This window comes from Suillus bovinus (assembly GCF_016758785.1).
Source record: "Suillus bovinus strain UH-Sbo-P2 chromosome Unknown EDB93scaffold_43, whole genome shotgun sequence".
NCBI classification, from domain to species: Eukaryota; Fungi; Basidiomycota; class Agaricomycetes; order Boletales; family Suillaceae; genus Suillus; species Suillus bovinus.
Genome location: NW_024542099.1, coordinates 1 through 27046, shown reverse-complemented (window position 1 = coordinate 27046; position 27046 = coordinate 1). Strand labels below are relative to the sequence as shown.

General features: G+C 48.1%; 10 protein-coding genes across 10 annotated transcripts; 7 read left to right on the top strand and 3 right to left on the bottom strand.

Annotated features, from left to right (window-relative positions):
- Positions 1 to 46: 46 nt before the first annotated feature.
- EDB93DRAFT_593765 (uncharacterized protein) lies at positions 47 to 1438 on the bottom strand. The gene is made up of 3 exons (XM_041456794.1): positions 1073 to 1438; positions 884 to 1013; positions 47 to 832 (listed from the first exon to the last, which is right to left on the bottom strand). Exons 1-3 carry the CDS (start codon positions 1184 to 1186, stop codon positions 471 to 473), a joined length of 606 nt encoding a protein of 201 aa, XP_041305905.1. The 5' UTR covers positions 1187 to 1438; the 3' UTR covers positions 47 to 470.
- A 744-nt stretch (positions 1439 to 2182) lies between these two features.
- EDB93DRAFT_1088573 (uncharacterized protein) lies at positions 2183 to 2917 on the top strand (the record flags this gene model as incomplete). Its single annotated transcript, XM_041446142.1, has 5 exons — positions 2183 to 2213; positions 2265 to 2321; positions 2374 to 2460; positions 2527 to 2663; positions 2717 to 2917. The coding sequence occupies 5 exons, from the start codon at positions 2183 to 2185 to the stop codon at positions 2915 to 2917; spliced, it is 513 nt and encodes a 170-aa protein (XP_041305904.1).
- A 516-nt stretch (positions 2918 to 3433) lies between these two features.
- Positions 3434 to 4489, top strand: EDB93DRAFT_1252086 (uncharacterized protein; the record flags this gene model as incomplete). Its single annotated transcript, XM_041453246.1, has 5 exons — positions 3434 to 3649; positions 3698 to 3774; positions 3830 to 4258; positions 4310 to 4373; positions 4430 to 4489. 5 exons carry the CDS (start codon positions 3434 to 3436, stop codon positions 4487 to 4489), a joined length of 846 nt encoding a protein of 281 aa, XP_041305903.1.
- Positions 4490 to 5303: 814 nt separating this feature from the next.
- EDB93DRAFT_1156509 (uncharacterized protein) lies at positions 5304 to 8784 on the bottom strand. The gene is made up of 5 exons (XM_041449902.1): positions 8419 to 8784; positions 8233 to 8283; positions 6406 to 8178; positions 6052 to 6178; positions 5304 to 5985 (listed from the first exon to the last, which is right to left on the bottom strand). The coding sequence occupies exons 1-5, from the start codon at positions 8626 to 8628 to the stop codon at positions 5507 to 5509; spliced, it is 2640 nt and encodes an 879-aa protein (XP_041305902.1). The 5' UTR covers positions 8629 to 8784; the 3' UTR covers positions 5304 to 5506.
- A 227-nt stretch (positions 8785 to 9011) lies between these two features.
- EDB93DRAFT_1292199 (uncharacterized protein) lies at positions 9012 to 11656 on the top strand (the record flags this gene model as incomplete). The annotated part of the gene is made up of 3 exons (XM_041454574.1): positions 9012 to 9033; positions 9059 to 10669; positions 10848 to 11656. 3 exons carry the CDS (start codon positions 9012 to 9014, stop codon positions 11378 to 11380), a joined length of 2166 nt encoding a protein of 721 aa, XP_041305901.1. The 3' UTR covers positions 11381 to 11656.
- Positions 11657 to 13961: 2305 nt separating this feature from the next.
- EDB93DRAFT_1252083 (uncharacterized protein) lies at positions 13962 to 16086 on the top strand (the record flags this gene model as incomplete). Its single annotated transcript, XM_041453245.1, has 4 exons — positions 13962 to 13985; positions 14052 to 15640; positions 15724 to 15827; positions 15923 to 16086. 4 exons carry the CDS (start codon positions 13962 to 13964, stop codon positions 16084 to 16086), a joined length of 1881 nt encoding a protein of 626 aa, XP_041305900.1.
- A 792-nt stretch (positions 16087 to 16878) lies between these two features.
- On the top strand, positions 16879 to 18000 carry EDB93DRAFT_1156474 (uncharacterized protein). The gene is made up of 4 exons (XM_041449901.1): positions 16879 to 17127; positions 17178 to 17403; positions 17458 to 17522; positions 17577 to 18000. The coding sequence occupies exons 1-4, from the start codon at positions 17079 to 17081 to the stop codon at positions 17612 to 17614; spliced, it is 378 nt and encodes a 125-aa protein (XP_041305899.1). The 5' UTR covers positions 16879 to 17078; the 3' UTR covers positions 17615 to 18000.
- Positions 18001 to 18250: 250 nt separating this feature from the next.
- Positions 18251 to 19615, top strand: EDB93DRAFT_1241493 (uncharacterized protein; the record flags this gene model as incomplete). Its single annotated transcript, XM_041451880.1, has 7 exons — positions 18251 to 18436; positions 18483 to 18611; positions 18668 to 18939; positions 18987 to 19105; positions 19155 to 19308; positions 19365 to 19443; positions 19496 to 19615. 7 exons carry the CDS (start codon positions 18251 to 18253, stop codon positions 19613 to 19615), a joined length of 1059 nt encoding a protein of 352 aa, XP_041305898.1.
- A 789-nt stretch (positions 19616 to 20404) lies between these two features.
- Positions 20405 to 23110, top strand: EDB93DRAFT_1088480 (uncharacterized protein; the record flags this gene model as incomplete). The annotated part of the gene is made up of 4 exons (XM_041446134.1): positions 20405 to 20576; positions 20627 to 20977; positions 21035 to 21215; positions 22963 to 23110. 4 exons carry the CDS (start codon positions 20405 to 20407, stop codon positions 23108 to 23110), a joined length of 852 nt encoding a protein of 283 aa, XP_041305897.1.
- A 973-nt stretch (positions 23111 to 24083) lies between these two features.
- On the bottom strand, positions 24084 to 26074 carry EDB93DRAFT_1292179 (uncharacterized protein; the record flags this gene model as incomplete). The annotated part of the gene is made up of 7 exons (XM_041454573.1): positions 24084 to 24366; positions 24425 to 24713; positions 24805 to 24945; positions 25058 to 25487; positions 25542 to 25638; positions 25687 to 25862; positions 25919 to 26074. 7 exons carry the CDS (start codon positions 26072 to 26074, stop codon positions 24084 to 24086), a joined length of 1572 nt encoding a protein of 523 aa, XP_041305896.1.
- Positions 26075 to 27046: the final 972 nt, after the last annotated feature.

Below are 27046 nucleotides of genomic sequence, written 5' to 3'. Positions count from 1 at the left end.
AATGTCTATAGTTACCAGATCGTCAAGCACTTTGACTTCTTTCTCCGTCGTTTACAACTGGCAATGCTTTGGTCCTTTTTATCAAGTAGCAACAGCTTTGCGTGCAGGTCGGGTTACCGGTGCCTTTGCCTACGGTGATCGTCATGGTTCATCGAATTTGCAGCCCACGTTACAGTCGACATCGTTCCACGCGACCTCTCGCGCGATCTTGCACAGCCAATTGCAAAAAAACCACCCATCTATTTTATGGAGAAAAATACAATTAAGAGTAAGCTCTAATAAAATAACAAAACAAAAACACTATGAGAGCTACAGATATCGGAACAAAGCAACAAACGATATATATGTGCGATAATATACGACAACGAGCTATAATGCTGCAATGGAAAGGTTAGAAAAGCATGTGCCTTCCCGGGATGTGGCTTATATTCTACTTTTTAAGCACATTAAGAACAAAACGCGTTATGCGTTTACTTGTAGGCCAAAAAATAGGCTGAGAGAGCGGGAAGATCATTCGACCCTGCATCAGAGTAGCCCTGGCGCCGAGATCCGTTGAACTTCAGGACGACAACTGTGCCGCACCAAGCTTTCGCAGCGGCACCGGACGTAATGTGGTAGATAGCACGATTAATGGGTGCGCAACGCGACAGCGCAGTTGGGGAATACCACAGATGGAGGGGAAATCTGAGTGGCTCTCCATTCAAGCCTTGCGTCAAGACAATGCTTTCCGCTTGACCATCTTGGAAGTGACCGCTGACGAGAGGTTGAGGGCACATGCCCTGCGATGGGACCTGGGATGGACGGCACTTGACCGTAATGATTCTGGGGCGCTCTGCATGTGATCAGCGTGCCGTAAATAAGATAAAAGCGTGTCGAGATTCACCTTCTTCGGGGGAGAAGAGGATGGCAGAAACCATAATCACTTGCTGCTCAGCAGGCGGTGGAGTGGCAATAATATTATAATTTTGGGCATGGGTTGCCGGAACACATTCCTTTCGATGGCGCGGCCAATCCTAGATGTCGTTATTGATAAGTCGCGTATTCGTCACGCGACAAGTCGTTGAAAACTTACGCTTTGAAGGTGTTCGGGAGTGCAATACCACGCGGATTGGCAGCGGCTGCACCACATGGAAGTGGGCCTGCAGCAAACCGTGCAAGGGTGGTTAATGAGAGGAACGGGGTTCATTTTGGGCAACCGATGTTGGGATATTAAGATGATGTGCTTAGAAAAGTCAGATGAAAAGTGGTTGGTTATGAGTTTATGGCGAGTCGGTTGAGCTTAAATATGGCTGGAGCGCGCTTAGGTTTCAAGGTTTAGGTCGACAGGTACCTTCACAAGGGTTTCGCGTGAGAGAGGTCAAGCCAACATTGACCGTTGAGTCGTTCGGGATCTGAGTTTGAGGATCTGAGATCTGTGAGGCGATGCGGTTCCAGGCACTGCCAGTTGTAGCTTTCCGAGCCAGCTTTCAAGTGGCGCACGTTTTACACCTTCGCTTTGTATCCACGGTGAAGCTGAATGAGCTAATCGGGATTAAAAGGTGACGTTGTGGCCAATCGTGGGTTTTAAAACGTCGTTAGATGGGTGTCTGAGGTGAGGCAACGTTAACTTGAATACGGAAGACACATGCCGAAAAAAATGCTTAACATGTATTCCCCTGGAAGGGAGGATAAACGTCGGGAGAGCTTAAAGGCGAAAGATGGACAACAAAAAAAATGATGGCACAAAGCATAGCAGAGCATAGCCTACATGTCATCCAAGTGTAATTTGCTGGAAATTTAATCCCCCGCCGCAAGATGCTCTATTGAACTTGTCCTCCGATACTCGGAAGCACTTCGGGCATAGTATGCAGATTATGTTTGTGTGGGAGACTGCCAATCGTATAACCTCCACAACAGTAATATTGATTCGTTGCTGACTTACGTGAGTTGGAATCAGAATCCGGTTCTAACCTCAACTTGAACATGCGAGTCCAAACCTTGGACGTACATCGATATTTCGTAGTACATCGTGACGGGCGCTTGTGTTCAGAGGTCGAACATGCCAGTGTCTGGTGACTGCGAAGTCATTGTCGAAACCACTTGACGGGGACTATCTGTATCCGCCATGGCCGTCGATCAATCGAAACCCCAGTTGCCTTGTCACATTGGTCACACGTCACACCAACCGCATCCAACAACCACCATGTCCGACGACGAAATGAATATCGACGAAGGTACTTGTTTCACGATTTCATGAGTCAAAATTGTTTTCTAATTGAATTAAGTCGCTAACGGCGGTGGCGCTGTGAGGCGAAGAGGCAGGGGGTTTCAAAACTCGGCAGGTAATCGCTGTTCATACTCGCGTTTCACCAAAGTGCACTAAAGCTGCGGTAGGCGGAAATGATGGCACAGTTACCACAGAACCTACTTACGACAGGGTTGAATCCTCTCATGTGAAGGACGATACGAGAGCTGCGCGATGTAAGTATATTTTTACCTATTCCACCACATCGATCCTTTACCATATTTTGCATTCTTTTTGCACAGCTGTTGAAGGTTGGATTGTCTTGGTCACCAATGTACACGAGGAGGCAACAGAGGAAGATGTCACGGACAAGTTTGCAGAGTTTGGAGAGATAAAAAATCTCCATTTAAACTTGGACCGGCGCACGGGTTATGTCAAGGTCCGTTCATCGCATCGCAGGAATAAGTGAATACAACGTTTATTCAATTACAGGGCTATGCACTCGTGGAATATGAGACCATGGGTGAGGCTCAGGCTGCTATTGATGGCGCGTCGGGAACGCCATTACTAGAACAAGTCGTGCAATGCGACTACGCGTTCGTTCGGCCCCCTCCATCGGGCCCGAAAAAAGGCAGAGGAGGCCGGGAAGGACGCGGTCGGAGTGCTAGTCCGTCACGCAGACAGAGAGACTGAGGTTATTCTTCGTTTTTTCCCTTGGCTCTCCGATGTCTGACTGTATTCAGCTTTGTTTACTGTAACTTGCTCAATCCTGTTCTCCCGCAATTACATCTATTCACCGATACGACATGACGGCGCGCATGTAAAAGATCTCCGGCGAGACTTTGTCGTACCTGCATATCATTATATATATATAACATGTGGTGGGCAGGTATGACCGCAGTTGGGCAGTGTGTAACGTGAAGCTATTGCCACTCGAAGCACGTTTCAATCCATGCGTGACTATCAATGCACGGCGCGGTTTGGTTACTTATACCTGTCTGTAACACGATACAGCCAGGTTATACCCTAATGTGACTTGCAATCAGCACCAAGTTGGTGGACGGCCGGGATTTGCCGAGTGCTCGCCAACACTTGTTTACCTTTGTTCCAACCAATTACATAACGTCCGCGCCACCAAGTTTCTTGTGCACAATTGAACTGTCTCGAATCGAACTTGCTTCAATTACTACTCCACACGAATAGTCTGATATGCCTCGAGTGACGGATGCGATTGACTCTGACTCGGATGCCGACAGACCACGCACAAACCAGAAGAAAGAGTATTCATCCAAGAAGAATCGCGTATCCTCTTCAGAGCCCGAACTCGCGTCAGAGAACGAGGAGGCTCCTGGAGAAGAGGGCGATGAGGATGAAGAGTATGAGATTGAGGAAGTCATGGAGTCCCAAAAAGGTTATTTTGGTGATGTATGTTCACTGTCGTGTTTTAACAAGTGGAATATTGACGCGCCTTAGGGTAAATTTGGCTATTTTGTGAAGTGGAAAGGTTATCCCTCAGAGGATAACAGCTGGGTGCATGAGGATGATGCAGCGTATTTAAGTTCTTCTTGCATAAGTTGACTGAAACAAATTCGAACTTTATTCTAGCAATGCGCAGGACCTCATCACTAAGTATTGGGAAAACAAGCGCAAAGTCAGTAGGGGTGGTCCCCGCAAGTCCACAGATACTGGCAAACCCAAGACCGGCCGTAAATCCACCGTTGTAGAGGATACTCGAGGGTCCACGCCTCCCGCAAAGAAACGTAGTAGGCCGAAGAAAGCAGACCAGGAGGAACGGTCGGAGAAAGAGCAGGAACCCAGCACTGATGACGACGAAGCTAGAGCAAAGAAAAAACCACGTAAGAGCCAGGGGGCTTCTGCGAAGAAGGCCACGAAACAGCTGGCTGAAGACGAAGAGGTGGTCACTTTCGGTAGCATGAAGAAACACATGACTATTGCTAGTTGGGAGAACCTTGTCGAGACTATTGACACGATCGAACGCGGAGACGAGGGTGACCTCTATGTGTACTTCAAAATGTCCGTCGACTTTTCCTATCTTAGATTTCTAAATGCTAAACATATTTACAGAAAGCACAGCGATATCCGAATGCGGGAAGTTTCTCGACTTTGTGCCCAAAAGTTCCCTCAGAAGGTATGCTGTAAAAACGTGGCTTCTTGGACGACATATTACTAACACGATCTGCCAAGCTTATCAAGTTTTATGAGTCCAATCTGCGATGGAGAATTGACGGCGAAGATGCGAATTAACGCCGTACGACACAGCGGCATTCAATTCAGGATTCCGTTTTTTGTTTTGTTCATTGCTTTATCTCATTTCATACATACCAAACATGATTGAGCTTGTTAATCGTGTCTTGCTTCAGGTTCACATGGCCAAAATTAATGGGATATACGTTATGCTTTTCCAGGTCACTAAGGATCCAACCATCATGTCAATGTAGGGCCCGTGTATTTCATCCGAACCCCTGCAATCACTTTCAAATGACTGTGTGGTACCGCACAGCATTGCTCACGCGTTTCCGGAAGCATTGATATTTTGAGTAGATGGGGTCGGTATAATTAATAATACTCACCTGTCAGTGTAACGAGAGTCCTAGTCATCCTTCGCGGCATGCGCACGACTAACAGTATTCACGTCATTCCGAAAACCGTCACTGAGCGTGGGTGTACTAAGTGCAAAGTTCAATTCACCCCGAAGTCTGGATGCGACCACTCGCACTAATAGCGGCAGGGTTAGCGGGCCCGTTGTGTCACAACTAGTCCCTTGCGTGTGATATCTACTCGAAGCTCTAGCCATGCGGGCTCAAGAAGTAAACAGGGCCAGTACTGACCTGACGTGGCACAATAAATCACCCTCAGAGCCTCCCTGAAATTCCTGAACTACGACTTGTGAAGAAAGTACACGTGGGAGGATATGCAGTGGCCACGCAGACGAGGAACGAACCTGATCGCTTGAGCGGCCATTAGCTATTTACGGTTGACTCGTAGGGTCTGAGGCATCAAAGAAATTCCGGCGTCAATTATTTCAAGCAAAGCGGCGTAATTAGTGCCAGTGAACATTAATTGAACAGCCGTGAACGCCCAAAACCATAACAGAACGGCAAACGACCTCCTTTCAGAATTGATGCGGCTGTACACCACAGCTAGGACGATTGTGATTCATATGCCATATGCATGAGTACTAGTAGAAAGAAATAAGGAGGAATGCAAGGTTGTAAACATAGTAGATGTCATAAATAATCCAGACATGACACAGTTCATAATTCATAGCTCTGTGTGAGGAATAGCAGTGCTCTCCGAATGCTCCTCCTCTGCCTCGCGAATCAGACTCGACACAATTTCTCCTGCGTCCGTGTGTTCACGAGCATTGTCCCCCGAACTTTTCTCTAGAGGCTCAACCTTCCCAAGTGCCTCCAGCACTTCCTCTTTGCTCCGTCCAATGATAACTGGGGGAACATACGCGCGCTCGCCTGCACCTTCCTCCGGTATCGGAAGAATCGAGACCCCTGGCCCAACATCACGCTCCGCACCAGTAGCTATTTTCTCCTCGTCCTTTTGGACACTATTGAATGCACGCTCGCCGTCGCGTTTTATGCGCCTCAAGCGCGTTTCAAATCCAATCACGACATCTTGGACCTCCGATTCAAGGTCCTTAAAGATAGGAATGATCGGGTTATCCATGATCAAATTCTCATGCGTGCCATTTTGTATCAAGTGTGCTTCCTGAGCGAATTTATCGCTGGCTGTGGCAATAAAGAGGAATTAGTTTAACAGGCTATGTGACAGGAAGAATGGATAGGGGGACTCGCCATCAATCAGGGAATGGTACCGCTGCCAGTCCGAATACGTCACTTCGTCTAGCCAAGCATAATCGAGCCCTAGGTCGACTTGGGCTTTTTCCGCAACTTCGCGAACTTTGGCAGTCACAGCGTAAACCTGTGCAACAGATAAAGTACAATCAGTGACCGATTTTTTTCGGCAAAACGTAAATCAAAAGAACACAAGAGGCTCAGTCGTGGGAAATCATGAGATGGGCGGGGAACAGGAAATGCGGAAGGGCGGGCGCAAAATGCAAATTAAAAGGGCATTGGTCCGAAACCAACGGAAATGACTGACAGACCGGCGGAAAAACATCAAGGAAAACAAGGAAAGAGATAACCAACCTCGTGCAGCTCCTGATCGAGGATAGCACCGTACCACGTGTTGACCACGGCCTCTACAACCCCAAGACGCTCTGAAAACTTCATGCCAACCTTCTCAACCACTCTTTCCCAGAGCGGCATCTTCTCTTCGTTCTTCCGAATCTCTGCCCTTAAATTCCTGAGATAGATCTCGGCGCCTTTAATATACTTCTCTGCGTCAGCAACAAGGTTTTCAATGGCATCTCGAATATCAGGCGCCTCTGCAAGCTCGGCAGCAGCAGCGCTCCTGATTGCTCCAAGTCTGTCCTTGAGCGTAGACGAGCTAGTCTCCACTTGAGACCGAAGTTCGGTCTCCCACTTGAAGTGGCGGGCCTCAATGTCAGCACGTTTACGGGCAGTCTCTTCAGCTTTCAGGCGTAACCGTTCAGCGCGCTCTTCCTCTGACTCTGGAGGATTGAGGGGAATTTGCTCGTGAGATTGGGATGTGGCTAACGGTTCATCGAGCCCAAGTTCGGCGTAAAATGCGATAATGTCGATCTCATCGTCGTCACTGATATGTGTAAGGACCGAGCTAGAGGCGGCAGAGCCAGTGGGGGCTTCGGAAGTGATAGATGAACTTACACCATCGACAACAACAGATACGGTCGACGAAGTGACTGGTGCACTCTCTGATAAGAGGGACGACACACTCTGGGAAGGTTGCACTGGTGTTGGCACAGAGCTCGAGGGAGAGTGAGAAGAGGACGCAGATGCCTGTTGTGAGGTGATGTGTGCAATCGGTACGTCGTCGAATGCGGCGGGTATCTCGGTTTCTGCGGCCGTCATTGCATCTTCGTTTGAAAGTGCTCCAACGTCTGTCTCCGTCACTTTGTCGCACGGTGTATCTGTTTCCACAGGAGGTTGATCTGCGGATGTGGGTATGTTCGACTTGTAAATTGACTCCAGCTCCAATGTCTCAGAAATAGCATGTTCTGGGGTTGGGAAGTCTGTTGCGTCGGAAGGAGCAAAAGGAGACGCTGCAGTTGTTGGTGAGCCGCGGCTCAACTCCTTGACTTTATCCCACAATTTGGCCACATGGGGGTCGACAAAGATCCGTCTCTGTTCCCTTAAGAACAAAAGCGCATGTTGCACCTCAACACCGAGTCTCTTTGCCAAAGGCACCGCGTGGGGCTTTGCTGCGTAATAAGTATCCTGAGTTTTGTGGATGGCAAGGATTATATAAGGTTGTGCTTTTTGCTGCCATCGCTGCAGGTTATGAATAGCAGTACGCACGTGCGGAGCTACGTGCATCGTATACGTCGTTTCCACTTGCTCAACATACAACTCTGTACGCGCAACGTAAGGTTCGAGTTTGCTCAATTGCGGCGCGATGTGCTTGTCGTACTGAGGGACAACATATTTCTGCCATTGTGTGACAACACGCTTTTCCCACTGGGGGAGAACGTAGGTCGAGAAGGTAGGGACCACGCGATTAATCCAAAATGGAACAACGCGCTTCTCCCACTGAGGAACAATACGTCCGGTCCACCCTGTTTGCATACGAAAGATAATGGGGCTGGAAATCTCCGTAACGCGGTTCACATATGGCGCGATAGAGGGGTGCGCAAGCGCAGCTTGTACTGGTGGGATAACGTACGGGTCGAGAACAACACGTTTGTACTCAGATAGGCCGCGGCAAACGGGGGATTGGAGATGTGCCTCGCGAGGGCAGACAGAAAAGACGTAGACCGTGACAGTGAGCACGAGGAGCTTAGTGAGGAAGTCCAAAAAGTACTGGATAGTGGATTTGCGTTTCTTCTTCTGTCGGTGAGTCGAGATATATCAGAGCGAGAGAAAAAGGGAACGCACTTTGCCTGATTTCTTTGGTTTGTCTTTCTTCTTTAATTTTTTGTGTTCATCCTGTATCGTCGCGTTAGCCCCTTACAATAGACTGGGCAAACGACAGGCCAAAAGCAACACAGTCCCAAGCAAAAGACACGAAAGGTCCGCATATATTCCTATTGGTATATCTAGGAAATCATTGTGACTACTCACCTTGTCATTATGTTCTTTGAGGTTATTTGAGGCTCCGGTGATGATAACTGGGGTGCGCGCGTCTCCGGATGCCAGTGGGCTTGACACATGAGGTACCACAGATGGGTCCTGTATTACAGATGCTCTTACTGAGCGTGGTTGACCTTGTGAAGATGGTGTACGGGAAACTGGAGGTGCTGGCACTACTGGAGTTCTGCGAGTGACAACCATTGTAGACTGTACTATGCCAAGTGACTATGCCTATGCAATATTATTGTGGAAAATATAAAATTGAGCTTAGAAAGAAAGCATAGATTTTTGCAGCAGATAAGCGTACGGCTGGCGTGGCAGACCTATAATGCTTGTGATTGTGAAGTATTGTTGATTGTGGTTTGCTTTTGGAGCCACCCAAGCTGTTATTTGCTCGTGTATGGCAAAGGCTTCGTTATGTAATCCTTTGCCGATTTTGTGCAGTGCCAGGCATAAGTTCAACGTTCAAACGACTATTTATTTTGCTAGGTTTCGCTGGCGAAACTCCTTCTGCCCACGACAGTCCTGAGCTACAGCCCATTATTAGTACAGCCTATGCTTTCGGTGATTTGCAATGCATTATTATGCAATTTAATAATACTGGCAGTAAGTAGTATTTGGTCTTGTGTAGCAATAGCTTCGTTACATAAGCAAGTGTACTACAATATTGGTGTGATCGCGCAGTCTAACTGCGCAAAGACTGACACAATGGCTCGAAAGCCAGTCAAGGTAACCTATGCACACAAACGGGGACGTGCAAATGCTGCTGCGAAGCTTATGTCTTCTCCACTCGAGGCCCTTCCGCCTGATCGTGACGATATCACACGTTCAGAGATGTCTAGGCGAATGCTCAAGCGCTCTCGGGGTGTAGCTAACGAAGATGACGATACAGTGCGGCTAAAGGGTCATGTCGTGAAACGTGCCAAGAAAACTGTCGCGTCAGATATTCCAGAAGCAGAAGCTGGTGTCGACGTGTTCCAAACGCCATTTCCTTCTGCGGAGTACGTTCATTCATCTTCAGTTACGCGTCCGCTGGTACCAGAAGAGTTCTCTCCCGTACCAAATGTCAATCGTATTCTTTCACGCACAAGCTCGCGAAATCTGAAGGAGAATAGCCCGTCCCTTTCCCTTGCCTCACCTTTCCACAGCCGTCCCTCCTCCCCTCACACTGGCCTCACAACCAAAGCGAAGGCGCGATCATCTCGTATTCCCCTGCATTTGAAATCCCGTACTCTTTCTGGTGCCTTCCAGAAAAATGATAGTGCATATACTCGCCGCAAAATCTCGCACAAAGACTCCACCACATCCCTGAATGACAGGAAGCTTTCCCGTAAAGACTCTACGATATCTCTCAATTATACCAGACTCTCTCGCAAGAACTCTACGCTTTCTCTCAATGAACTAGCCAGTTCGAAGCATCAACGTCGCCCCTCAAGCCCAGATCCCTCGTATATGCTATCTCATATCTCACAGCAGGACTGGATCTCTCCATCCAAAACACTTACAATGCATGCAGATATCTGTGATCCAGATCCCAATTCGATTATTCGACCCAATCCGATTCAAAGTTTGTCTGCATCGCCTTTTCTTGCCGATCGCCCCCAGTTTTTCTCCACCCCACTGCATAGCCGCTCTGGCAGCAGGACAGGCCTCCGAGCACCGAAATCTCCTTCAAACCTGGCCCTTCTTGCCCCTTCCCCGCGCCTTCCGCGCGACGAGGACTTTGAAATGGCAGATTACACCAAGCACCGCAAGATCCACATCTCAGGCAATAGCATCATCTCTTCCTCTGGCTCGTTCTCACTCGGGGCTTATCAAATTCGCAATGTATCCGACATTGATGATCACATCGATAGTGCTGGCAGTGCACCTATGTCTATGTCTATTGACGTACTTCCTCAGAAAACCTCAATGGGCGAACACATGATTCCTCTGGCTTCTAGCCCCCCGGATTCGGACTTAGCTAATTTCGTACCACAGCACAAGGTCTCACTGGGTCGGAATATCTTAGTGCTTTCTGGCTCGAGCCCGCCGGCGCCCGAAGTTGTTGCAATACGAACTGCGATTTGCCAGCAACATCTCACATTTCTATCTGGATCAAGCTCGCCTGCTCCCGACTGTTCAGGTTCCGTCGCGAGAAACGCATCAGCTAATCCGCCTCCCCGTGGTGCGGTTACTTCAGGCATAGGCGCGCCAAGCGAAGCAGACCTGATCCAAGATATGCTATCGCTTGATTTGGGTGGTATGTTCACGCTTTCGGTGGCTATACATCCCTTCCCCACCATCATGTGGTCGACATAATTTTCTTCATCTTTTGGGCCTCTCGCATTTTATTGCTTTCGTTGCTCTTGCGCAGATGACCCCCTCCTAGGCTCCGATCTTCAAGATGTGCGTTTGCCCGATACTAAACTCCTTCACAGATAGGCGCGATGATGGCACCCAGCTCCCAATGCGTACCCGTTCCCTCGAAAGCCCCGCCGGTATCGGGTCCGAGAAAACAAGCACCGTCAAGCACAAGAGGAACCGCGCCGGCACCATCCGTGCATCTGACTTCACACAGACCGCTCCCATTGGTTCTAATGGCTCCACGCTGACCTCCCTCGCTTCGACTATCGCCGGGCCTGCTGGTTCTCTTCCTGGTCGCACGCGCTCTGGTACAGTCGTCGGCCCTAACTCGAAACTCGCGATACGGCCACACGTGAAGGGAGCCACGAGGAAACAGCCCTTGATGCAGCTAACTCGACGTGATGCCCACAGTAGATCGGAAGATGACATGGACATTTTCAAGGTGCATGAGGATGTGAACCCTTGTGGTACTCAGGAGCTCGACTCCGTTGGTTTGGTGCAGAGGCTCAAAGGCAGGAGAGGAAAGATGAAAGTTGCACATGATGAGATTGTGTCGGACGATCCATTACTCATTACTGGTCCGTGGAGGGACGAGGATTGGTCTTAAAGGTGAGAGCGTGTGACTCATGTATTTGAAGTCGACTCATTCACCCTTGCAAGTTCTCTTTACTAAGGCGCTGTCAAAATGCTGTTTGTTTTCCTCGTATTTTTACTGTTGCACTGTGCGTTCACGTGGCCTAATGGACTTCGTCGGACTCAGGATAGCTTGTACATTACTTGCTTCGCACTCTCACCAACTCTGCATGTAATTATATGCCAGTATATCGTGACTGCCACGAGTTAATACTACTAAATCATGTCACAACTTTTCGTGACTCATGCATTCCTACTGAACCTATCACATTTGCCATCACCCGCCGACATCCCTCCCTTTCATGCAGGCATCACGAGTCAGATAAAGTTCTCGAAGGTGAATAAAAAAAACACCTCCGATGACACGTTGCAGATGAATAAGGTGATTTATTTCACTGTTCGCCTGAACATGGACCAGTCATTCAAATGCGGCTTCGCCGTATGAGACACTCGATGAAATTGAAGGATGATCATTAGACTAGTACATAATGATAACGCCATATAATACAATATGTACTGTCAACATTAGGCTAGCCTACAATGCATGCATTAAATGGGGAAAAAGTACATGCGCTACCATCGTGAAAAAGCTTCTAGGCTATAATAGTACTGGCAAGTATTACACAACAAAGGATTTATTGATTTTGTCGACCCCGTTTAACCTACGCAATTCTGACCAAATGTGCTATATGGAGCTACTCATCAGTTTTTTTTCTTAAACATCCATAACTGCTGAGTGGAGCCGGTATTACTCTCGGTCTCGATCTGCGATATGATATCAGAAGATATTCCATCACGAAAGATAGTGATAGACGGTCCATACACGTGAATTTTCGTCCCATGACGCGAGTGTCCAGGCCCAGTCGTCCGTGCATTCGATCTCGATACTGAAAGTAAGCCCTTTGAGAGACATAATAGTTCTACTCGCGATTATAGACTCACGAAAAAAACTTAGGTGATCTGGGACTTTGTCTGACCAAAAAAAGCCACGGATTCTTAGAGCAAGTCAAAGACTGAGTCTGGAATAGACAGCAACTTCAAATTAGCTCACAATTCGTTGAGGTGACAGAGGGTAACTTACATCGGGGTCGAAATAAATGTATTCATCGCATACTTCTCCGTTACGAACCGCTTGGAATGTTGCCAGTCCACCCTCATGATACATTGCAAACCACTGCAGGAATCTATTTAGAGCAAGTCTCGAGGAAACTATGAGTCAGTCTACGAAACCGATCATACCTCAATCATGATTCCAGGTCCTTCAGAATGTCCAACGATATTACCGTTGACGAGAGAGACATATTGCCCTGGGCGCGCAACATTTTCCAACTTGTATGTATCGGAGTACATGTTATCTGCCGTGAATGTGAGAGCTGGAGACGAATGACTTAGAGAGACGGACAAGCCCTTATATACTTCGAGTGCTTTGCCAAGCCAAACACTAATCAAGATATATTACCGATGAATCTGAACCTCTATTCATCTGCAGAGTTGTTCGCCCAAGGTGGAATGCAAGTGTCGTAAATTGTGTCAATGAGGTGGAGTGGAAGACGTACCCTTCCGAGTAAGGTGTCTTGTGATTTGAATGGACAAATGATTGGAGAGTCGTTTACATAACAAGGAAACAAATAGACAGCGGAGGGACCTGATGCTGATAACAATTAAATAGTAAAAACTCTAATGACGAGAATGCTCTTGCCCCACGGACACTTACCACTTTGAGTCAGTTAGGCCCCATGGGGTAAGATGTTCAACCTTTGGTCTTCAGCGCTCCTCTGCGAGCGGTGTTTTTTGCACACGGCACGATGGATATGAGATGGAATGGAAGATCTCAAATTCCTTCTGAGCACGGCTGTCTTCGAAGTTCTAGCTCACCATTGTCCTCTGATTCGAATGGACATTTACATAACGATGAAACGAATGAGCAAGATGCCGCTTTAAACGTAATAATGAGAATACCCCAGACACACTCGCCGCGGCCGATGCTCGCGCAATGCATCGCACGGGAAGGGTAGTAAACTCGAAAGGCGGAGCAAATGTGATGAATGCAATTATCAATAGTGCAGCGAGATTAACATACCACGTTCTGCCATTGACCTCTAGACTAGCGACATCAAGTTTACTGACGCTCTTGACTCCATCTGGCTGAGACCGACGAAGGCAAGACATAGTCAATACGAATACCAACGCTCAGTACCAACGACATAATTGTGTGTTCTGGTTTTTCACTGCTGAAGCGCCGACTGACTACAGCAAAGCTAGAGAACAACGGTGAGCGGGTTATAGTCCCAAGGAGTCAAGGACCATGAAGACTGAACTCGCTCGGTGTCACGTGACGTCATGGTTCTTAGTCAGTCGTTCGATCGACCCCTGCATGATGATGAATTTGATTACCATTTAATAGCGCTTGACATAGCCTTGTGATAGGCTCTATATAGGATTGCAACACGCCCCTTCCGCATGTCAGATATCCACTTATATTCAACACCATCACTGTATATGCGATCCATTTCGCCTGAACTCCTTGTGTTGCCACACTATAGACGACTACTACCATGGACCTATATGATACTTTACAGGTACGTTTCCCCATTTTGCCACTTAATTTGCAATGCTGAATCTTCTATCATGACTCGGCCACAAAGGCTGAATTTCCTCAAATCGATACCTCCCTTCTTGCAGCCATCGTCGGAGACCATGCGCGAGAAGGGGACCACACCACCTGTTCCTCTGACCAGGTCAAGACTATACGAGATACATTAGAGGTTCTTTCAAACCAGGCACAGAAGGATGAGTGGGAGCTAGACGATATCATGTCCACTACGTCTCTCACAACTCCAGACCTGTGCGACAGTACAACAACCGCAAGCGAATCATCGTCATCTCAGCACTCATTCAGCTCACCACTTGGCTTCTTGACAGAGGCTTTCTCGGATGTGCCCAAGGAACGCCTCAAACGCCTGCTGAAAGAAGAATGTAGAGAAGCCCTGAACGGAGATGTTGACATGGAAAGAGTGGTGGAGTATATCTTGAACATGGAACATATCCGCGACCTTGAGGAACGTGGAATTGATGCCCTTGAAGACACTCCCTCACCACTGCTCAATGGGGATTGGGAAACCGTTTCACATACGAAACCGAAATCGACACCCAAGCTCGCCATTTCCACAAAAAAGAAGGCCAAGGGCCGTACGATTAAAATTGTGGATATGATGCAGACGCAGCACACCCCCTCTTCTCCACCCCAGACGAAAGGGGTGCAAAAGGAGGGGCTGACTATGGGCACGGGTGTGGACATATGGATGCAAGTCTCCTCACTTTCTACTCACCTCGCCGCACTACTTCCTCCAACCCCACCGTCACATTTTGCCTCCTTTTTCCACTCCCCGACACACGCCACAACTGCGCAAGCCCTTCGCGCTGCTCTTGTAGCCCTACCTTCGACTTCTACCAACATCAAACACAAACCCGATAAAAAATCCCCTATCAAGAAATCTAATCAAGACGCAGAAAATAACACACTATACGCCCTTCTCGACCTCCTTCAAGCCTCGCCCACTTTCGCCACTTTTGATGCGGAACAACGTGAAACTCTGTGCGCAGACGCCCGTGTTGCACTCTCTGCCGCACAGAACAGGCCGGATGATGCTCTAGATATTGTTTGGATCCTGCGTGATCTTGAGCATCCCGCATGCCAAGCAGGAATATACCACCTCCCACCTCCAGTTTCAGGCTCAAATTCAGATTCCACCTCTGCACGCGCAAAGTTGCCAACCGGTCCCCCGCCTGTACAGCCTCCACCATCATCGAAGCGGAAATCTGCATCCTCTCCTTCTAGTCCTAACACACAGCCTCAACTCCCTGAGTCATGGCAAGATGTGCCGATTCGATCCCCCAGAACCACACAGCCCCTGGAGAATTCCAACCCTACGAACAAGCGTAAACTCCGTGGCGCAGGCAATATACTCAGCAAGGGCAACAAGAGGGATATCAGAGAACTCTCTGGAGGCGGGACAGGAGGGAACGTCTCTGGGGCGCGGCATCCGCACTTTGCGCGTGGAATACTTCAGGCGCGCATACAGCGCGACGAGCTGCTGCGCGAGGCGGGCCGAGCATGGCGGGGGCCATTGGGCGGGGAGGTGGCGTTGTACTATGCGCAGAGAGCGAGGGAAGTTGCGGAGAAGGCGCGGAAGGACGCGTTGGATGAGGCAAGGGGGTTAGTTGAGGCGAAGAGGTGGGTTTTCTATCTTCTACCACATGCACATATCTCGAATTTCTTCCTAATACTCTCAAAATTCATACTAACGTATCCTGTAGATACGCTTCTGACGACAAAAGATCCATCGACCTACACGGGACGTGTGTTCAAGAGGCGATAACGATCACCACTGAGATATTGGAGGAGGAGGGATGTTCACCTGGTGAGTGCGTTGTCACGCTTTGCTCGTTAGTTACCGGGCGTTTTGCTGAATGGAGCTGTGTGTCTGTGTCTATTGACCCGACCGCCGTCCTATAGCATACCCCCTTCGCCTTATTACTGGTCGCGGTACCCACTCTGTAGGGGGCGTGGGCGTGTTGAAGCCCGCAGTACACCGTGCGCTGGTGAACAAGGGGTGGGATGTAAGAATGTGGGACGGAGGGTTGGTCGTTCAGGGACGGGAACGATGGCGTGTGCCTTGATTTTTATTTGTACGCAGGTCGATGGGTACTATTTATGCGATTTTTCTTGGATTTGTATCTTACATTCATGTATGTCGTATATCCGTGTTTCATCTATACCTTCCTTCCCTTTCTTTTCTCTGTTCTTGTATGTGTGTATTAATACTTCTACTGACCTGATTGTGATCTTGATTCCCATTGTATCCTTAGAGGTTTATGGCCTGTCTCGTGGAGTATCTATCGCATTATGTCTTATTCACATGCGTGGGGAGTTCCGTCATTGAGTAATGGGTGAAGGTGAGCTCTTGTTTCGCATATAGCTTGAGAAAACAAAATTCGAGATACTTACGTCTTTGCTCCTGCCACTTACTAGTTTCAATGGAATCATTGCAATGTGGAAGACCGTAATGGTCATCTTCCAGCACGAGTTAGTACTGTCCGTTATTGAGTTCAACATGTGGAATAGGACTGGATGATGATCGGTCGTGAGACATGAAACAGAAGACAAAGTTTCATGAGGAAGGGGACGGTGCACACCAAGTATGAAGTATCGTTCTCCAATGACATAAAGTGCCCAGATGGGCCTGGGCCCTTGGCAAATCGGAGCCAAAGATCCTACTCGATATTTACGAAAATTTTGAAGAGACGTGATGCTGTCGAACTTTATGGACGTGATGGGGGTATTCGTTGCGTCACCTGTGAAAAAGTTTTGGGCACCAGAAGCATCCGAAATTCACCATAATTGGAGCAAGTGTTAGCGGGCAATGTACTGGATCACATTCATGTCTACTTGCAATCAAGGGTATACGTACCGGAATGACCAGTGGAAGCTTACGGCTGCCCCCTAATTGTTCACACAGCCACATGGTTACGGCACGTGGCAACGTTAGTAGTACTGCGCTTGTTCATCAAGCTCAAGGTCTCTATCGAAGACGACAGCAAGCGACCTTCTCACAAGCCATTATTATTGTCAAACAAACTCGGGCCTACGAAGCGGAGCACTATAAATTGGCATGTTATTCTACCTCTCACTTCTCGCAGTCCTGGCATCACTGGTGATGGGTGAGTACTCGCAACAGACGATGGGTCATAAACTGACTTGCTCCTCCCAGTCGGCTACCGCTACCGTGCAACTCTTCCTACGAGAGTTAAGGCTTTCTTCCCAAGCCTTAACCACTACACGCCGCTTGCCTCTTTCTCTGATCAGGCACGTGCAGGGCTGAGCTCTCCGATGTTCGATATCGAGTCAGCCAACATCGCCGAGGGAGATTCGCGAGCGGGACTGGACGAACAGGGAACGCAGGAGGTGCTGGACATCATGCGTGCCCAACGGGTCAAGTAAGTGTTTCGTTTACATGGCTGGTGTAGCTTATCAGAACTTCAATCACACAGTTTCGACCAAGCAAGATTGATCCGCCACAACCAAATCCTTGCTCGCAATGGGATCGATCCGTCAGGTCAGCATCAATATAACCTTGCAATTTTTGGGAATTCATCATTGTGTCTTACAGGCATGCCACTTGATTCAAAGGCCGTTACGAGACTGTGATTGATTTTTTTGGCTACTTTCATACGTGTTCCACGCTATCAGTATTATCATCGAACCCACTGATTTTCACTCCTTCGTCTTCTCACATCTGGCACGGACCTTATTGGATTTATATCATATACTCTTGTATTTCACGAAAAACGCTTTTGGTTTTCACTTCCCTCACTTAGGCAAATATCTGTTTGTTGAACTTCGATGGGGAGTCAGGGACGTCGGCGTGATACGGTCATTTGAACTTTTGACTGCCGTGGCTTTACTGTTGCCACTTCAGTGACTTCACTATGTAGTGCTCGACCTTCGTTCCCCAGGAGAGTTGAAAATGTTCAGATTTAGGCCGAGTAGCAAATAAACAATCAGTGACAAAAATTTTTCTCTGCAAATCTACCCTACAATTTGACAAAAGTGTATGCATGTCTCGTATACTACTATTTTATATTCGCCATGCCACCTTTTCGCCAGGCGTCTTCCAGGTATGAGGACGAGGCGTATACAGAGGTGAGCTCGTAAGACGACACACACTAGTGAATGAATCACCTATGACGCGACTTGCAGGGCGTCTCCCAAGCGAAACGGCAAAAAGGCAACTCAGGAAGGATCATAGTCCCCTCTCCTAACATGCGTGTTACAAGGGCATCCATGTCACTCGATGACTTGCAAAATTTGTTTCAAACTGGAATAGAGAGCTGTACGTCTGATAACCCAGCAAACCGTGACGGTCCGGAGGAAGCAAGTGATTTTGAACGTCTTATGGGCCCTGTGCTGCCAGAGTGCTTGGAAGTACGCTGCCAGGTACAAGACAGCGATTGCAGGACGGACAGCTTTGTATGGGTATTATTTTGACACGGAAAATGAAGCTAACTGGAGGCAGGGCACTCTTCTTCGACCCTTGTCTCGGTACGAGGTGTCGGCTGCAATAAAGTATGCGTCCGCGTGTGGTGCGGCAGCTCTTCCTTCATCGGCACAGGGAACTATATTGAGAAAGTTGCGACTCCGTCGGGTAAGCAGTCATGGTTTAGACGTCAATCAGAGGCTAGAATTTAATTTGTGTGGCAGGAAAGGTGTCGGTCAGGTATTCAAGGGCTAGACTTCGTCGATCACAATTCCTTGACCTCCTTACCCCCTCAATTACCGCCTCAGCTGCCACAATCAGGCATTCTTAACTTACTAAAATCTATCCGAACGACACCTTACGAAACATCTTTCTTATCACGCCTATGTGGGCGTAGACTATCTACAGACTCAGGGTTAGTTGCAGTAGATTGGGAAACCAGATCTCCTTGGATGGAACTGATGACAGATGTGCGAGAACACTACTCATACGCGCAGTAGGTCTTGTTCACTCGGATGACTGCGCTTCTCATCTCATCATTAGCCCTGCATCATCTCAATCATTTGAAGATCCGCTTCCAATCCGTTACGTCTCTCTGCAGCCGTCACACCTCCCGCAGGTACATGAGTTATTAGCTAGAGTATTTTGGGATGGAATTGATGGTCTGTTATATCCCTTCATGTTCATGAGTTGCTCTCATGTAATTCACAGTCAGCGACTTGCTTCAGTCTTCCCCTGAGCGTTGCTCGGTGATTGCCATGTATGGCAAAGTTGTCATCGGCGTAGCTCTTTTGAGCTCGCCCCAGGAAACATACATCACATATCTAGCCGTCAGAGCAGGCTGGCATAATTGTCAGATAGCAACGTATGTTGGAATTTCTCGAGGATTATAATAATAGCTCACGATCTTTATCTCTGCAGTACTATGCTATATCACCTAATTATGCTCAATCCGTACAGTGATATCACACTTCACGTAGCTGCTAATAATCCAGCGATGGTGCGCTTTTACTAGTGATTGGTGTTGGCATACATTTCTAAAATTTGTCTAGTTGCTATACAACAGATTTGGGTTCAAGGCCGAGGAGTTCGTCGTAGGGTTCTACGAAGATTACCTGGACTCTCAGTCAAGGGCATCTATGAATGCATTCAGATTGCGCCTTCGACGATGACAAAATGATCCTCAGATTGGCAGTGATCTGATTACTGGAGCGATGGGGACTCGTCGATCCAGTACTCCCAGGGCACTTCGTCGGCATAACTATGCCCGCCAAAGTCAGGGTGTCGGACTGCAGCTGTATGCACCTGGCACTTCAATTGCGATGTTCCGTCTTCAGCACGATCGTGATGCTAGGGAACCGACGATAGCTTATGAATCCGAATGTCATGGATTGCAAAAACGTATGTATGTTTTCATGTCCATGTCCACACACCGATTCTGCCCAAATTCTGGAGCATCTCATGCCGTCACATGGAGAAAATGAAATTCGGTGGTAAAGAAGCATTTTTGCAGGAAACCCGACGGTAGTTCGCATGCTGCTAACTGTTGGAGATTACGACGTAAAAAGCAAGTCTTACTATTACTTTCCCCTCGTTTATTTCACAATTACTTATAGCACACACGTACAATAATTAATAGCACGCTCTTAGTTTACATCACCACTAACATGAACTGCACTTGCCTCATACACCGTGATTCGTGAACGTACGGGCTGAAGCACATCATAATTATTTATAAATATTCAGTGCGAATGCATATGAAAAGGGTGACATATTTTGCAGCACTCAGGTACTGTCTGCAAAAGATGTGGACTGTTGGCTGCCTGCATGTTGTTATGTAACGACGGACTCAGTTCCGAGTCATACCACATAAAATGGTCTCCCTGGCTGGCCAGAGTGGCGAACAACATAAGAACAACATACTTTCAACTTCCGATGGTTGATATTGTTCTCAATCTGCGATGGGACCATACCTACCCCCCACTTCTGCCTCCAAAGCTTCCTGTTCTTTTGTGATAACAGTGGGCAGCAAGGTCTCAGAAGATACACTGAAATCATGTGCTGATCTCTTCAGCTCCGACTACGGTATTTGGGATGATCAAGCAAGTACAATTTCAAAGTATACTTTGGCTGGTTGGTCATCAAGACACAGATTCTTGGCCATTGCTGAGTCTTTTACACAGGGAAAAGAGTCAAGATGACTGCTGCAAAACTACGAACTCAATGTTTATCTCACCCAGAGAATACTCTTCTGGTAACCTACTACATCCAGGTTGATCCACTCGACATAAAGGTAGCTTTCTCACAATTACATAAAGGTAGCTTTCTCACAATTTCTTGCCGAAGCTCACCTTCTGATTTCATCCAAGTTGGCTGGGTGACCCAGCTTGTTGTCGATAAAGCAGTCCGTCAACATTACATTGCGACTCAGCTACTGCAAACTCTCAAGTTCCACACCTTATTCTCCTCTGTCAACATCGTTGGTCCGGCCTCATCTCATCCTGCTGCTTGTAATGTTTTGGCAAAATATGCTGGTAAGTCAATGTCATCATCCTCATCATATTTGGATATTAAATATGAATATCATGAAGCTGCTAATATCAAAGATGTCAATCTGGACTTCATTCGTGAACATGCTAAGGGGGTTTTGGAATCCTCGCCTATCAGCTATGTGAAGGCTGCTCAATTGAGGGGCACACTTTTTGAAGACAACTGCAACGACAGAGCTATCTCATCTGTGTATACCAAGTTTTATGTTGACCATGCCGAGTAGTGTTGTTCCGGCCTGGCTTGGGCTCAAAGCCCCGGCTTAGGCTTGGCCTGGGGGGGCTTAGGCTCACCAGATTTCAAGCCTGAGCCGCGAGCCCAAGCTGGCCCAAAGCCGGGGCTTAGGTCCATGCAAGCTGCAGCCCACATGCTGAATTGCATGTAATTGATGTCCGAGCTCCACCATGCTGTTCCCAACACCACGAACACCATGCGCAAATGCCCAGCACACATCAGCAACTGCTGACGTGGCTCAGACGAATATGGACAATGGACGAGAGCAGGAGAAGGGAAGAAGACAAGGAGGAGAATGAGAACAAGAGAGAGGAGATGGACGATCGGTAGTACTCAAGTGCTTCAATTCTGCATGCCCAGAAGAGTAAGTGCTGAATACTATAACTCGGATACCTGAAGTGCAGTGTCGAGGGGGCGTACAATCTCTAATCACTCAAAGTTGAAGTGCCAGGCAAGACTGTAGAGGCACATGGATTGCTGAATGTTTGCTTTTCAAGACCGGGGTAAATATCAGCCAGCTTTCATAACATGACAACGGCGACTCACTGTGATCTCATTCTGACATACTGTTACGACTTGGATGGTATCTGTTGGCGACGCTCAAACAGAGCTTGTGTCGTCAACGGTCTGTGGACGTCCTTGGGCTAGCCCAAGGTTAGGGGTCGTACTTGGCGTGTCTTCGGCAAGTACGATTTGACGCCTATGTCCTAATCGGGTAGCTTATGTCACGTGGGTGCGAGACGATAAGCTATATCGGCCTAGGCTTACGACACCCGAAGGTTAATCGTAAGGATCGTCGTTAATTAGAAGGACAGAAGTCCGACTAGTTAACAGGGGCTTTGCTCGTCGACGAAGTCGATGAGTAAAGGTCGAGACTATAGGCTTATCCGCGATGAGCAGATAAGAAGATAGAATATAGACTGCTGGCGAGGCAGAAGGATCACTCTGGTGAGAGTAGGAGGTCAAGAACCAAGTAGATTCAAGTTAGGGAATATAGTACATGGTAGCGAGTTTATATAGAGGACAGGGGACGTATTAGTGGATGATAACTCGTACTACCGGGAGAGGCAATCGGTAAAGGGTAAGACCATAACAGGAAGGCACGTTCGGTCTAGGTGGAACGTGCTAGATAAGAAGGTGAGTCAAAGGTCGAACTAAGAAGTGAAACGCGCAGGGGCACGATCGTGCAGCTGCGGATCTAAGTATAAGTCGCATGTGCGACTGTGCACTGAGTCAGAGATCAAGAAAGGGAACAGGGCAAAGGGGATGCATCGTGCATCATGTCATAGGTTACCGTCCAGATGGTAAGGGCAAAGGGACTGTCCGCAGGATCAGTCAGGTGGTGAAACGGAGCACGGGTATGCTTCGTCAGCGAAAGGATCCGGCCAAATGTACTGGCTTTGCTGAAGCGACAGGTAGAGGGCGAAAGGGAATGCGAGGATGACGAGGATGACAAGGGTAAGGTCGGGGTAAGGGTATGATGCGAGGGCTGATACGAGGAGGATGAGGAGAAAAATAGTAGGGGCCCAAGCGTCTAGATGTTCTTGTAACACATACCTCATGGTATGGATCGACTGAGAAGCTGATACCCATCGCCAGATGGCAACATAAACATAAACAGAAACTTACATACCAAAATAGACAGTGCACTGCTAAGCCACGGCTTGGGCCGGCGGCTTAGGCTTCGCAAAATTGAAGCCTGGGCCTGGCTCAATCTGGCCCGGGGCTTGAAGCCGAGCTGGAACATCACTAATGCCAAGCCTTTAGCTGTGTTGGAACAGTACAAGAAGAAGGGTCCATGGTGCTTGGGTGAGCTCCTTGATGGGCATGAATTTCTTGCTATCTTTCCTATCGCGCCCATGAGCCCAGTTGATCCCAAAAGTTAATAGCCCTCAACATCTGATTGGAGAGTAGAAATTCCCATTACTGTGAAGGAGTGGGTTATATGGCTTGCTATCTTTACGTTTTTGTGGTCATTTTTTTTTCTCATCACTTGATACTGTAGCTGTTGTGTTTGACCTCGAATCAGTGTCTTCTTGTCTCTCATTTGATCACTCACTTGCTCAGCCAATACATCATGTGGTACTTATGAGATGAAGGGGCACGAGCCGCACGATGACTCTTTTGCATTTCTCGCATTTGTTGCAGATACCATCTAACATATGTGAGGACATCTCACATAGTGCTGCCGTGGTTCGGTCCAGAACCATGGTCTGTGGTCCATGAATTGGGGCAGACCGGACCTGAGTGAGGTTCACGGTCCACCATTTGCCCGAACGGTTCTATGTTGGTTCGAACCTTCCCTGAACTGGTCCAAACCCTGAACCACAAGAAGTTCTACCACATTGTTGAAGCGTGTTTTGACCCGCCTTGGCCTCATGGATTCTCGAGCTTCAATACTTACTTGTTTCCGACAAATGCAGAGGCTCATTGACAAGGTAAGTCATGACATGTACTGTTCAAACAGTGCTGACGAAGACTTGCATCAGGCAATTGCACTTCACACAGAAGCACTGAATTTGCACCCAGTCGGTTACACACATTGGTCCCAGTTTGCATACCTCTATGCAGGTTGGAAGCTGCCTCTTCATTGTGGGCGGATACGATGGTGGGGCATATAGAGACAAAGTTGTATTGTTTAACCTTGGTGCATCAGTAAAATACCACGTTTCTTAAATTAACTTAATTCGAACTTATTTGACTTGGTTTGGCGCCCAAGTGCGTCAAGATGTTCAAGGCTTCGATTTGACTTGAATGGCAACTTGAGTGTCTTACCATCAAGCCGACAAAGACACTCAGACAATTAAAGTATTTTTAAGACAAATTTTGAACTTAAGCATTGCAAGAAAAATGAGTATATTAAGATGCCAGCGCGAAAGCATGGTGATCAATGAACCGATTTACGTAGAATCCTCGATATACATCCAGAGAATTGTAGAATCGAAGGCCGCGTGGTACGAGCTGAGTACCGAATATTGGGAGTAAGTGAGCGCCGTGAATGATACTGTCGATATGGATGATGGACAAATCGCGCGAGCCATCTTCATTGAAAGACGGTGCCACCATCCACATTCCTGTGAGCTCGTCTCGTTCCTCGGCGATGCGATGGAACCATTGAACGAGGGCACATGGGTATGTGTGACTGTTAGTGAAAGTAAAAGAAAAAAAAACAGAATATTCGAACGACGTCCATGCTCAACATTCCGTCATGCCTATCGTCCGTGTTGACGAAGGCGCAGTCAAAGCGAGCTGGTCCCTTGTGCCATGAAGGCACAACACGAATGTGCTCATGGCGCATACCAGTGATTCCACTCGGATCACTGGGTGTGATAAATGTTGCAGCGGCTGAATGAAATATCTTGATTGGTCCCATGTAGGATGGACAGTTGCGAAGTGGGACGTCGGCAGAGGAATGGTGGTTGTCCGCGTGTATTTGGTCGTACAGGAAGAGGCGAATGAGGGTCGGGAACGATGGGATGTCGAGTTCGTCTGCGAGATCAGCAACAGTACGGGCGCATTTTTGTTCTGAACAGTGTGTTACGAACAAAGGGTCACAGTGAGTAGAGGGTTGGATATGCACGAAAAGTCCGTGCTAATTGCACATCAGCAATGACATCCACATCATCTACAACACCCTGATCCTCGACATCGTCAAAGTCATCACTCTCGATAGCAAAGGGATTGCTTCCTGCATGCGCTGGGTTCTGTTGGACCTCTGGGTCTCCATCGTCGTTGTCGATATATGAGGGATTCTCAACTAGAAATTCAGTGAGTAAAATGCAATTAAAATAAAACAGACCACGTACCAGATGAATTGTAGTAGCTGAAGGCACAAGACCCTTTGAGTATGCTGCGCGTTGTGAAATCAACTCTTGCTGCGGCGACTTTGTCCAGGCGCTGATTGGTAAGGAGCATCTGGCTGAGCGCGTTGTACTTGCTTGAACGTCGCCATGGTTGCTTTACCGCCTTGATATGTTTGGATTCCGTGATTGACGAGCAGAGGCCGTTCGGAGCACCGAACATTCGGATGAGAAGCTCGTAGTGGATGAGAGAGTGTTGTCGGGGTAGGGAAATGTCGAAGCGGACACCAGTAGTCTGGAAAATAGTCCGGTAAGTATGAAAACGCCCAAGGGCATCTTTCAGCGCTGCGAGAGTGTTGTCTGTCACTACGTTTGCGCGCACGATGTAGCAGAACTCTAGCAAGGCTCGAAATGCCCGAACCATATCATCTGGTACGTGGCCCTCGATTGCTGGTAGATAGACCTAGATAACAGCTGTGTAAATGTGATAAACGCGAGATAGTGAATGAAAACGTACCTTCATCAAAGCTTTGGAGTCGTCACCTGTCCATTGCGAGAATCCACGGCCTTGTGGAAAGCATCGTAGGCCAGGGAAGGGCGGCGCGGAAGCAATTCTAGTGTATTGTCAGTAATCACAACAGGCAGCGGCAGATTGAAAATACCTTCGGTCAATATCATCTAAAATTGCCTTAGCACGTGTTTTGCCGTGCATGAGTTCGAGGTATTGACCCACCCATTCAACAAGGTGGTCCTTGAAGGTTCCTTTGATGAGCTGGTGCAGTATGTCGGGGGCAAGGAGCTTGTGAATGTCGGCACGAGGAAAGTCGTTGGTGAAGGGCTATGGAGTGCAACTGTTAGTTCAACAATGCACAAATGATATGGGGGGAAACATACCACTAACTCGCCAATGATACCATACTCATCCCAAAGTATACCAAAATCAACAGAATCCACAAGCGCATCAGTATGTTCACGTGACCAAGAAACACCTCCTTCATCAAGATTTGAGGGAAATGCAAGGCATCTGCGAATATAAATGAGACTTTGCATAAATCAGAGAGAACTAGGGAGGGGGGGGCATACACGGCAGAAACTTCAACAACACCGCGCGCGAAACTTCGACAACACCGCACGTGAAACTTCGACAACACCGCACGTGAAACTTCGACAACACCGCACGTGAAACTTCGACAACACCGCGCGCACAAACAGGCGGTGTCACAATGATCCCTACTGCCCCTTGAGGGTCATCCACGCGTGAAACTTCGACAACACCGCGCGCACAAACAGGCGGTGTCCCAATGATCCCTACTGCCCCTTGAGGGTCATCCACGCGTGAAACTTTGATAACACCGTGCATGAAACTTCGACAACACCGCGCGCACAAACAGGCGGTGTCCCAATGATCCCTACTGCCCCTTGAGGGTCATGAAGGCGGACACAAACAGGCGGTGTCCTGAGGATCTCTGGATAGGCGAAATCAGAGAGAACTAGGGAGGGGGGGGGGTCATATACGGCAGAAACTTCGACAACACCATGCGCACAAACAGGCGGTGTCCTGAGGATTTCTGCTGCCCCTTAGGGGTCATGAAGGCGGACACAAACAGGCAGTGTCCCGAGGATCTCTGGTAGCCACTTACCTTCCACACCAATCTTTGACCATGCATGCCAATACTACCTGCTCTTCATAGTCTGCAATGTAGGGTCCAAGGACATATATAACGCGCCGGTAGTGTCCGTCGCCACACCGTGTGACTTCTGGAGTTGTCATTCCAGGTTTGAGATTGGCGAAGATCCTCGACAACGAGGAGTGAAACAATTGCTTCTTGAACTTGCGGTATCCAAGTTCATCTGCATTTTTTTTTCCGCTGCATACAACAGTGTAAGCTTCAAAGTAGATTAGGAGAGAATCAGGTACATACTCTTAGGGATCGCCAAAAATCCAACCAGAACCAATGCATTGCGATGCGCACGCCGGACGTTATTGTGAACGTTCCCAATCGAGAGATATAGAGGGTAGTA

Coding starts and splice junctions, on each gene's coding strand:
- EDB93DRAFT_593765 (XM_041456794.1), bottom strand. CDS start 1,186: ATGAACCCCGTTCCTCTCATTAACCACCCTTGCACGGTTTGCTGCAGG. Junction 1,014..1,072: donor CTCCCGAACACCTTCAAAGC/GTAAGTTTTCAA, acceptor AACGACATCTAG/GATTGGCCGCGCCATCGAAA. Junction 833..883: donor CCTCTTCTCCCCCGAAGAAG/GTGAATCTCGAC, acceptor GATCACATGCAG/AGCGCCCCAGAATCATTACG.
- EDB93DRAFT_1156509 (XM_041449902.1), bottom strand. CDS start 8,628: ATGGTTGTCACTCGCAGAACTCCAGTAGTGCCAGCACCTCCAGTTTCC. Junction 8,179..8,232: donor AACCAAAGAAATCAGGCAAA/GTGCGTTCCCTT, acceptor CGACAGAAGAAG/AAACGCAAATCCACTATCCA. Junction 5,986..6,051: donor GTACCATTCCCTGATTGATG/GCGAGTCCCCCT, acceptor TTATTGCCACAG/CCAGCGATAAATTCGCTCAG.
- EDB93DRAFT_1156474 (XM_041449901.1), top strand. CDS start 17,079: ATGTTATTCTACCTCTCACTTCTCGCAGTCCTGGCATCACTGGTGATG. Junction 17,128..17,177: donor CCTGGCATCACTGGTGATGG/GTGAGTACTCGC, acceptor TGCTCCTCCCAG/TCGGCTACCGCTACCGTGCA. Junction 17,523..17,576: donor CAATGGGATCGATCCGTCAG/GTCAGCATCAAT, acceptor TGTGTCTTACAG/GCATGCCACTTGATTCAAAG.